At 42.9% G+C, this 12,205-nt stretch overlaps 1 protein-coding gene across 1 annotated transcript in view; it reads right to left on the bottom strand.

Moving 5' to 3' along the window:
• LOC145407066 (uncharacterized) overlaps positions 1-10,244 on the bottom strand; it is a 30,611-nt gene extending 20,367 nt beyond the window's left edge. The window contains exons 1-2 of the mRNA XM_080278091.1: positions 10,088-10,244; positions 7,573-7,754 (exon numbers count right to left, since the gene is read on the bottom strand). Of these exons, the coding sequence (XP_080134217.1) occupies positions 7,573-7,754; positions 10,088-10,244 (339 nt within the window). The remainder of the gene's footprint in view (positions 1-7,572; positions 7,755-10,087) is intronic.
• Positions 10,245-12,205: the final 1,961 nt, after the last annotated feature.

Below are 12,205 nucleotides of genomic sequence, written 5' to 3' on the forward strand. Positions count from 1 at the left end.
ACGAGAGTATATTGGTTTTCAAACAGTAATATAGGCATTATAAGCATTGTTTCATTCACTAACTCATCACCATTCCTGACCTTCTTTTGCCACATTACCTGATCATCATTTCTGACTGTTTCTTCTTCTAATGCTATGTAAACTTTGTCCTCCACATTGTCCTTGATTGGGGAATCATTCTGCCCCTGAATGTCTTTATTGGCCAGGTCACTGGTAACAGGTGAATTGCTGAGACAATGGGGGGGGAGAGGTTATGCGGTGTAAGGCATTGTCCCTGCTTGGCATCTTGTAGAGGAATAGAGGAAGGTGTCCCGTGTATACGTACGAAAAATCAAGCGCGAAAATAGAAAATTGTGCAAATTAGGGACCTTGCAATTGCACAACGTACCATTACGTTGTTGGGACTGGCAAATGCAAAATGTTGCAACGTACCCATACATCGACGGGACATCTCAGGTTAAAGTGGAAAATATTTTCGATTATGAACAGTACATGAATAACTATTTTACTTATAACATTTATTTTAGGTTTTATGTAGTAGTAGTAGTAGTAGAGGTGGTTGTAGTAGTAGTAGTAGTAGTAGTAGTAGTAGTAGTAGTGGTAGTTGTAGTAGTAGTAGAAGTAGTAGTGGTAATGGTAGTAGTAGTAGTAGCAGTAGTAATAATTGTAGTAGTTGTAGTTGTAGTAGCAATAGCAGTCGTAGTATATGTTGTAGCTGTTGTAATACCAAGACTTCTAGTGGCACAGTTGTGCTAAAATCGAGTGACAATGCAAGCCAAACATACATCTCCTTGTGTGTGTGTGTGTGTGGAGAGAGAGAGAGAGAGAGAGAGAGAGAGAGAGAGAGAGAGAATTATGAAACCAGTCCAAATCCACTCTCTGAGGAACGTTATAGAACGATGATAACAGTGCTGCCATGAGTGGATGCTATAGCATTAATGATGCAGGTGTGACTGGCCCAAAAGATATCAATGACGTGACTGTAACTGACTGCTGTTTACACACACAAAAATACTAAAGTCAATGAACAGAGTAAAAGTCATTGCTATTAAGAAGGTTCAACAGAGAATGAGATACTACATGCTGCAGACATTTCCACACTGCGTGTGAGAGGCTGGTTTGGAGATGTTAACATACGTGGTGGACTACAGATAGTTGAGCAACCGCTGGTAAGGGCAGTATTGTCTTACTAAAAAATCACAAGCACGTAATATCCCACCACATAAAAATAAAAAAAAGTGCCAGGCACAACAAACCTCCCTCGACAACAGTTATTTTATTGCTGTTTAATACATTCTGCCATTTAGCGTCAGAGCACAATTAACCGATCTGTGCCCAGCATCCTCAACATAGGACTGAACTGGTCATTTTCTAAGTTAATAAAGGAGGGAACCCCGGAGTAGGGGCCTATGAGACTGGCGACTATGAGTCGATAGGCAGATTGGCAGTAGGCTACACTTAGCACCCTCCCAGAAAAGCTCTCACACAGGAACCTTGGGAGTTAATGGCTTATAGTTTAAGGAAATGGCACAAATGTTTTCAATTTATGGCCTCTAAAAATCCGTGATTTTGAATTTGACCTTTCAAGGTGACTCAGGGTCAAAGGCCATGCTGCCAAATGAAGGCTCATATGAGACTTCCTATATCTGGTTAATAGTAAATATCTCTATCTTCAACGAGTTTCGAGTTATAGCCCCCTGAATATCCGTGACCTTGAGGTTGACTTTCAAGGTCACTTACGTTCAAAGGTCAAGGTATCTATTAAAAACCCATATGAGATTTTCAATATGTCGATTTTAGTAAATATTCCTCTATCTTCAGCGGGTTTCGAATGATAGCCCACTGAATATCCGTGACCTTGAGTTTGACCTTTCAAGATAATCATTCAAGGTCAAAGGTCTTGGTGCCAAATGAAAGCCTTTATTATGAGTTTCTGTACGTTTCTAAGAGTAAATATCTTCAACCGTTTTCAAGTTATAGCCTCCTGAAAATCCGTGACTTTGATTTTGACATTTCAGGGTCATTCAATTACCTTCAAAATTTAATAACTTTCTTTAAGGACCAGTGTACACGTATCCTGAAATTTTCATGTAATTTCATTCAGTTGTTTTTCCGTAATGTTGCTAACAAATAAACAAACAAACAAACCTGACCAAAGACAATACCTCGTCCAACTCCACCAGGGCGAGGTAAAAAGAATAATTATCCAACACACCAGAATGCCTCATCATCATCCATCCTCCTCCACAAACATAATGCACAGTCACAATAGCGATTCAAAACCTCCAGACAAACGAAATCCTTTGTAATTCCCCACCAGACATTTATTCCTCCATAACTGCCATTCTCAGAGACATGAGTTCACCTACCCTGACTATGATGTGGCCCTTACACTTACCTGCTTCAATTTCGACACAAAATACAACTCAGAATCATGTCACTATACCTTCACTGTAATGCAGTCTTCCATATCATGATAATACTCTCCTCGTTAACCTCACTTTGATAATGCAAACAAACTTTTAGCAGAGCCTCATTAAAAGATAACTGGAAGTACCAGGCTGGAGTGAACAGCCTCCTGTAGTACACAGGCTTCACATCCAGATGAGCGCGAGGCCACAACACCATTGTACCTCAAAATTGCATGGTCTTCAGTATCGGAGGCTGGGAGATGGTGAGTACATAGTGCTTGTGGTAGTCTGTCTGTGAGCCAACCAGGCAATCTAGTGATACTCATACTTCCCAGCAGTTGACCCAGCCAATATGGCATATGGAGTGTCATTTTGGTGGCCTACTGGAAGACTGATGCATACGGATGTCAATCGTCACATGAGAGTTTGGAGTAGGTTATTCTTTATTAGCTTAGGTGTCGAAACCAGGATGGAGTAACTGGGGCAGTGTTGGAGACAGTGGCATGATGAGGGGACGTTGTGTAAGCACAGTAGATTGGTGTGAGTGGATGAAGAAATGTTCAGGCTAATATCAGGGTCAGATTGTGACTTGGATACAGAATAGGTCATTGAGACGGAGCTGAAATAAGGGGCCGACAATAAAAGGGCTTTGGGGTTACTGGCATACAAAGTAAAATACCACATAGATCACAGTGTGTACTTGTGTTGTCCGACAGATGTATCCATCACAGTTCTTTCTGAGGGGTATTCTGGAATGTTTGCACAGGGTCACTACAGAGGCTGACTAAGAGAGGTATGCTTCTTCCATAGTCACTGTGTCTCAATCCTTCCAATTGGCTGTCCTTTTATAATGATTTCAGAGGATGAGTGATGACCAAGGCAGCTTTAAGGTCGTGAACAATTTCTCATTTCAGTGGAGTCTTGCTTGTTTGTACTGGTCTGTGGCGAAGCATAAGAGAATTAACTGAAACGGGAGGTGGACATTCTGTCCCTTTGAAGGATCAGCTTTATTTAGCATTGCCTGAACTAATCCATAATCTATACTCGGACTGTCTCTTAACTGAAGCGTGCTTTTAATATTTCTTCTAAGATATTATAGTCACGGCGCACGACTCTGAGGTTGCCATTATCGTACCCTGGCAACCTATCATTCAAAAGTGCGTCCGATTTCGTATCATATTATTCACGAATCATATTATTATGCACAAATATATTATACACGAATATTATTTTACACGATCATATTATACACTAATCACATGCATCTCATATTACACACGAAATCAGACGTACTTTTGAATGGTAGGTTGCCAGTGCACGATAATAACAAGTTCAGAGTCGCGCCTCGCGACTATAGTATCGTCATCCATTTTGCGACACCTCCCTCCCTCCTGGTGACCCCTATGAAAGGATGGCCATGACAGATCTGCCCCAAAATTATTTTGTGCTCACATAACTCTCTCACTGTCTTGGACGCATCTCCCCCTCCCCCTCTCTAACTCTTAAACTATTCTTCTTCTTTCTCACTCTAGGACACTACTCATCCTTTCTCGCATTTTCATGGAGTCTTCTCTCCCCCCGTTTCACTCTCGTGGACACTATTTATCGTCTGTCACTCACTCGCACACTTCTCTTCCTCTCTCACGCTTTCGTGGAGACTAATGTTCTTTACTCTTTCACTCTCGGACACTACTCTTCTTCTTTTTCATTCTCATTGACACTGCTCTCTCTCTCTCTCTCTCTCTCTCTCTCTCTCTCTCTCTCTCTCTCTCGTCATGAATACTACTCTTCCTTTCCCTCATTCTCATGAACAATGTTCTTCCTCTTTCTGACTCTCATGGACACTACTCTTCCACTCTCTCACTCTTATGGTAGTCGAGACCAGATGTGGCTGGACCTTGAACAAATTGCTCCAAAAGTTTTTTTTTTTTTTTTTTAATGTTTTCTGCTTCATTAAATCATACTCTTTACCATACTAAAAGTTGACACTCAGTGGAGACAGTGGTTAATTTGCATAAATACAGCATGGCCGCCATGTTATATTTCAGTGTACAACAAACTTTTTTCTGCTTCATTGTGGACCCTATAAATATATTACCAACAGATATTTGGCCATTATAAATCAAACAGACAAGTTTTCAAGTTGGTAGGATGTCTCCATCAGCATTTTATTGGGAACTGATGAGTAAGGAACTTTTTTTCGTGTCATTTAGAACCCTGCTAATATGTTACTTGTAAATGAGAATCTGGTTCTTTCCAATGAGATCCACGAACAGAACATCTTACCTAATTGATCTTATTTGACCGATCATCATCATCATCACCGTCATCAATGGAGTCCTCTAATATAGGAGCAGTATTGTGGCACACTGTGTTAGTCTGACAAGGTCCACAGGCGGCAGTGCACGGGAGTCCATATCTCTTGCAGCTACACCGTGCTGTTTGACAACCCGTCGTGCAGTTACAGTGTATCATTACTAGTAATTTTTCAGGTGCAGGATCCATTTGCATTTTAATAGGTACAAGGCAGTTGTCGTCAAGCCTCCATCCCCACTTAGTTGGGTCCATCCCATCATCCTTACCCATCCAAACCATTGTTTGATAGTAAGTCCGAAGTGAATTATACTCACAAGCAGAGAGGGTTGGAGGCAGTTTTTCTGGAGAAACAAATGTTTTTTGATGTGGCTACCCTTTTCGTATGAATTTTATGTTGCAAGGATGAGAGAAATATATCTGCTCTCCCACCAAACAATTCAACCATTACTTCACATCCCAAATTTTGCACCTCTTCCTTTGTTCTTCTCTCAGAACTAAAAACTCGGGCACAGTTTTGAAGGATCACATTCGTTTTCGTCAGTTACTGGAAAACAGATTTCTTTCCTGTATCCTGGATGCGAGATGTGCTGTCACAACCAGTATATAAATATCATAAACTTTTCTGCTTTCGGTGCTCATTTTACCTGATAGGAAGAAAAGACTTACTATGCAACTCCTCATAACAGAAGAGCAGCACAAGGAGGTCCGTGTCCTCTGCAGTTAAAGTAGTACATTTCTGCTGTTACGGTCTGACAGCTGCCTTTGCGTTATTCACATCGGGATCTTTTGACTTCATTTCTTCACATTCTTTTTCTTCCAGCTTTTCAGCATTAAGATCAACAATACCTTGTTTATTGCTGTCTTGTGCTAGGAACTCCTTCTTTCCCACGACAATAGAAGATGACGAAAAATTCACCTCTGGTCTGTTGTTTCCTCGTCTTTTGTGGGTATTGTCTTTTATGGAGAGAACACTTTAAGGAATTGTTGAACACAGAGGATGGAAGTAATGCGATTCTAAGTGGCTGGGGAATGGCTGGGAGGAGGAGGGAGGTGAGAATACAGGAAGAAATCAGTAGAATAGAAGTTGTGGAAGCAATGAAGAAAGTTAAATCGGGGAAAGCCCCAGGAATTGATGGAGTGTGTGGTGAAATGCTGAAGTATGGTGGAGAGATAGTAGTAGAATGGATATGGAAAATGTGCAGATTGGCCTGGGAGGAAGGTAGAGTCCCGGGGGATTGCAAGGCAAGTATAATTAGTCCCTTGTACAAAGGAAAAGGTGAAAAAGAAGTGTGTGGTAATCATAGGGGCATCTGTCTTCTTAGTATAACAGGAAAAGTGTATGGTAGGATACTTATTGACAGAGTTAGAGAAAGAACAGAGGAATTAGTTGGAGAAGAACAGGGAGGCTTTAGGAAGGGAAGAGGTTGTGTAGATCAGATATTCATTCTTAGATCTTTAGTGAAAAAGTTTCTAGAGAATCATAGGGGCACCTGTCTTCTTAGTATAACAGGAAAAGTGTATGGTAGGATACTTATTGACAGAGTTAGAGAAAGAACAGAGGAATTAGTTGGAGAAGAACAGGGAGGCTTTAGGAAGGGAAGAGGTTGTGTAGATCAGATATTCATTCTTAGATCTTTAGTGAAAAAGTTTCTAGAGAAGGGGAAGAAGTTGTATGCGGCTTTCATGGATTTGGAGAAAGCATATGACAGGGTGGATAGACAAGGATTGTGAAAAGTATTAAGATTATACGGAGTAGAGGGGAAGTTGTTGAATGCTGTGAAGTGTATGTATGATGGTGCTAAGGCTGCAGTGCGTGTGGATGGTGAACTGAGTGAATTTTTCTCTTTGAAGGTTGGGTTGAACTTGAAACAGGGATGTGTCATGTCTCCATGGTTGTTCAATCTGTACATGGATGGGGTAATAAAAGAGATACAAGGTAGGGAAGTGGATGTTGGAGTGCCCCTGGTGAGAGAGGGTAGTGTTTGGAAACTCCCTGTACTGTTGTTTGCAGATGATACTGTGTTGTTGAGTAAAGACGATGGAGAGCTGCAAGGCTTGGTGGATGAGTTTGGGAGAGTGTGTAAGAAACGGAATCTAAAGGTGAATGTAGGGAAGAGTAAAGTGATGGTCTTTGAGAGAGGTGAAGTCAGTGAATGTACAGCGAGGTTGGAGGGTGAGGAATTGGAAAATCTGAGTACGTTTAAGAACTTGGGTAGTGTGATGAGTAAGGATGGAAGTTTGGAGGGTGAAGTGCTTGAAAGGGCACAGCAGGGAAGAAAGGTTGCTGGTTCCTTGAAAGCAGTGATAAGAAGCAGGGAAGTGAGCATGGAAGTGAAAAAGTTACTACATGACAGTATTGTGATACCAACTCTAACGTATGGAATTGAAGCTTGGACGTTGCTGGAAGGACACAAGTCAAGAATGAGAGCAGTGGAAATGAGATATTTAAGAGAAGTCTGTGGAGTCACATGGAGAGACAGGCTGATAAATGAGAATATAAAGGAGCGTTGTGGTGTGGATGTGGATGTGCTAGGAAACGTTAGGAGGAATACACTGAGGTGATTTGGCCATGTGGAGAGGATGGAGGGTGAAAGACTGACGAAAACAGTGTATGTGAGTGAGGTGGAGAGGGGAAGAGGGAGGGGGAGGCTGAGGATGAGATGGAGGGATGGGGTGGACAGGTATATGAGAGAGGGGTGTGTGAGTTGGGAGCGGGGCGGTGAAATGGCGGGGAACAGGGCGACGTGGAGGCGATTTGTTTGTGGCCACCCCGAACGGGATTGAGGCGTCTGGCAATAGATATATAGTCTTTTATGGAAGGTTTTCCACTCAAGCCATGAAATACCACTGTTGTCACGCCATAATGTCGTACAGTGAATGTTGCATAATTAACTACGATGGACCCATAGGTGTCACCGTTCTTTAAGCTCAGCCGATACAAAAGAGATCCACCATCAAGGACACAGTGCTCTGCAACTGGGATATCATTGACATTGCTGTCAACATCTCGTGTGTCAAGACTATAAACTGCGTCAGCAAGGGATGGCTTGTGAGCCTTTCGTAGGGTATCTTTTTATTTATACAGGGTTGGGGGAAAAGAACACAGTTCATATTCCATGTTATGCTCTAGAGACACTTCTGACTGTGCCACTATGAGTAGTCTCTGAAACAGTAGGGCTGGACCAATGGAATGATCTCCAGATACTTTTACTGCTGACGCACTTTCCAGTGTTTTTACAGAGTACTTCCGTTTAACCCCTTAACCGCGGGGCGTCACTTTCATGACGCTTGGGAGCAAGGGATCATACCGCGGGGCATCGCTTTTGTGATTCTGTGTTATTTTGAATTCACCCGGGCTTCCAAGCGGGGGCTTGTATCATCTATCAGTACTGCCAATGTCCAACACTAGTCAGCACTCCTAATCTCATCTGTACTCCCATCCATTGTTGACAATTCAGCCATTTCTCCCCGTTCTTGACTCCCCTCCCTACCCCTCCTCCATTACCCTATCCTCCCACCTGCCCGGCCTTGCAACGCTAAGTAAATCTTCCCTGGAATTTTTCACTGATTTCATCCATTGAAATAAGCCCTATGTCCTATTCTTATACCAAATAATATATACAAGAAAGAAATAAGGTAAGTGAGAGTGCCATACACCTGGAATTGGCTAATCATCACCTGACAACACCTCACGTGCACTCGTTCGCTATTTTTCGCTGTTTTTTTCCCCTTGAAATATGCCGTATAATCTATTTTCGTAATAAATATACATGTAAGGAGGGAAGGGAGAAGCCTAAGTGATATTTACATTCACCTGGAACTACCAAATTTATAATGTATTGTCTAGATTTCCTGCCAATCATATCAGTGCTAGACGAAGCTGTTTCAAGATATAACATTGGTAGCTCTGAATATATATCTCCTAAGTAGGCCTCTAATCTATTTTCGTAATAAATATACATGTAAGGAGGGAAGGGAGAAGCCTAAGTGATATTTACATTCACCTGGAACTACCAAATTTATAATGTATTATCTAGATTTCCTGCCAATCATATCAGTGCTAGACTTAGCTGTTTCAAGAACCAATATTGGTAACTCTGAATAACCCCTAAAGCAGGCCTCCACGCTGGCCCTCCGTTATCAGTTTACTCTCATCTTCCGAAGCGAGAGTACGTATGTTTCTTCTTGCTGACTTCAAGGCCTTTTTTCACCCCCATGCAAATGGCCCTGTGACCTTTACCCTCTACTAAACCTCGTGTGGAAAGAGGTAAAGGGCTGACAATTGATAAAAGAGTGACTACGATCTTTCTATTGAGTAAAACAGTGCAAGTGGAATTGTAAATAATGTGTAAACAGCAAGTGAAAGTAATGAATGTAAATATATGTGAACAATGGAAATTAGTTTTATAAGTTATTTCAAGTGACAGTGCACAACACAGTGTAAATAAAATAGAAATGTAAATAACGTAAATAAAATAGAGAACGTAAATAGAAATGTAAATGAGTAGTATTATAAGAATACGAGTATATACCCTAGGAGTAATGAAAGTGAAAGTTTCACTCTAGCATGTCTGAATGCTATGAGTTATGAGAGTGAAGATGAAAGTGACATTCACTCTCAATGCCAGTATACAGGACGAGAAAGTGAATGCTACGTATTTTACTGAAAGAAATTGAATCCCTACAGTGACAATAAACTAATACTACTGAAGGAAACTTATGGATAAAGACTGTAGATATATATAAGTGTTATATAGTAATAGAAATATAAAGTGTGAGGGGTTTTATGAATAATAAATGAGTAACAAAAGCGAACTAGTGCCAGTGCGACGATCAAACGTGCTCGTAATTTCCATTGCTTTCACAGTGTTTTTTCTTTTTGAGTATGGATCCCAAACTACTTGAAAATTGTAGAATAGTGTTTATAGTGTTTGTATCTGGCTGTGGTAATCATATGACGGGTTGTCGGGAAGTGTAAAGTGGAGACTTCGTTACCCTACTTCAGAGGTCTCCACAAGTCCTACGGTAACCAATGAAGGCTCAACAATCATTCCAGGAGAAAGCTGAAGGTATGTGCCATAAGCATATGTAATTTTATTATTCTAGGACTAATAACTGATTTTTGGCAAATATTTTTTGAGAGTCTGTCGGAGCCCAAATAACCCCGCGGCACACGCAAGTCATTGGTAAACAAGCCCGCGGTGTAGGGGTTAAAAACATAGGTAAAAACCATTTCCCCATGCATTTTGTTCAAGATTTCCTTGCCTACCATCTTATACTGATGAACACTTACATCGTCATTTGCAACTACTCTGGTTATTATGTTTATATGGGACGGCACCTCACTGAATTGTGCTTACTCAAATCATTTAAGTCCCTTTTTACCCGGGATTCAGATGACTCTTTGAGCTGTTCACTTGTGGTGTACTGTTGGCTGATGAAGTCTTGCATGGCTTCATTGTACTGGGAAATATCAGGCCATGACAGAGTCCGTAGAGTCCACTGCTCCTCCGTCATTCTACCACCACGTGTTAGACCTTTTGCATTCTTAACCCGCGGCGTCCCGTCGATGTACTTCCACGTCCTCATGTTATGTCACTGCCAATCCCGTTGACGTACTTCAACGTCCTGCAATTACAAGGTTCATAATTTCCACAATTTTCAAAATTCGCGCGAGATTTTCGATTCGCCCACGTACCCAAGCCTCCCCTACCTGCTGCTAGGCGGGCAGCGTCCCAGACCCCGCGTGACCCGCGCTCGCCCTTGTCTCGGTCACTCACCTGTTAGCAGTGACCCAGGTCAGACACGGCGCGGAAAGGTCTCTCAGACGACGAAATTGCATCTGCCCTGGAAGCCTTCACTGGAGATAGTGATTCTCCACTTGACGATGATGTGGTGGATCGCGATTACGTCCAGCCAGAGGAAGAAATAACAAGCAGTGATGAAGAGGTCCCTTCGCCCTGGAAAAAGCGGTATGTGACATACCATAAGGCAAGGGAAGGCCAGCCTGCTCCCCAACCACGTGCACGGCTATCTCTCCATCCCGAATCTGATGAGGACGAGGATGAGGACGATGAGGATGACGGCGGCTTAGGACGTGATATCGCCTCGTGGTTGGGAAAAGAAAAAATACCACCCCGAGGATCAGAAGGTGGGACGAGAAGACATATCAGGTATGGTGAAAGTCTTTTGTCTGGGGAAGTGGAAAATGGTGTGGTGGGAGTGCTGGGTGAAAGGGAAAGTGATGTGGTGGCAGCACGGGGTGAAAGGGAAAGTGGTGTGGCAGGAGTGCGGGGTGAAGGGGAAAGTGGTGTGAGGGAGGCAGCACGAGCACGTGGTGCACGTAGGCCTAGGGGAGAGGAGGTGGAGCCACTCCCCAGCACATCTTTCGCCCCACAATATTCCCAAACTTCCTCCCCACAGCCCCAGGATGTGGGGAATGGAAGGAAAGGGAAAGGAAAGGGTAAAGGAAAAGGGAGAGGGAAGAGAAGTGCGAGTCATGAGAGGCACTGCTCTCCACCTCCCCAACCTCCCCCACCACCCTCACCTCCCCACCCTGACGAAGGGGACGATGGGGACGTGGCTGGAGACGGTGGTGTCTCGTGCAACTGGGAAGATGGGAGTAATTTTACTCCCATCATTCACCCTTTCACTGAGGAGTGGCGGTCTGGTTGCACGGCTCCAGGTGTGCATGCGGGTTCGTCTAGGGTGGATTTTTTCCACTTGTTCTTTGGGGAGGCATTTGTGGGGCGCATAGTGAAACAGATGAATATATTTTCACGAACACAGCGCCGTGAAAGTGAACGTTTGGGAACCACGAGCAGGCATTCCCAACAATATGACTATCCCGTTACAATTTCAGAGATGTTCTTATTTTTTGCCCTGGTTCTCTTGATGGGTGTGGTAAGGAAAAACCAAATTCCTGCCTACTGGACAACTGACCCAATGATCCTCACACCTTTCTTTGGAAAGGTGATGAGTCGTAACAGATTTTAGTATATTCTCAGCCGCCTCCACTTTCTTGATGCAGAAGATCCAGCCAATGCAAATAACACAGATAAAATGAAGAGAATTAGGCTGGTATTTGATCATTTACAGAAAAGGTTCCGCTCCTCATTTTATCCTTACAGAGACCTCGTCATAGACGAGAGTCTTGTGTTGTGGAGAGGCAATATTTCCTTTAGGCAGTACATACCCATCAAGAGACACCGTTTCAGGTTCAAGATCTTTGTTATGTGTGACTGTAAGGCTTGTTATGTGCAAGACATAGTCTTGTACATGGGCGCACAGACAGATATAACAGAAGATCGGAGTATAGGACTCTCTGGGGCCGTGGTGAAGACAATGATAGATGAGTACCTTCATCGTGGTCATGTGTTGTACCTGGACAACTGGTACACTAGCCCTCTTCTCGCTCGGTTCCTCCACCAACACGACACCGGAGTCTGTGGTACAGTCAAGAGAAACCGTCGCCATAT

This window comes from Coenobita brevimanus, chromosome 8 (genome assembly GCF_032717465.1).
Source record: "Coenobita brevimanus isolate Jiangsu-jjx chromosome 8, ASM3271746v2, whole genome shotgun sequence".
Lineage (NCBI taxonomy): Eukaryota > Metazoa > Arthropoda > Malacostraca > Decapoda > Coenobitidae > Coenobita > Coenobita brevimanus.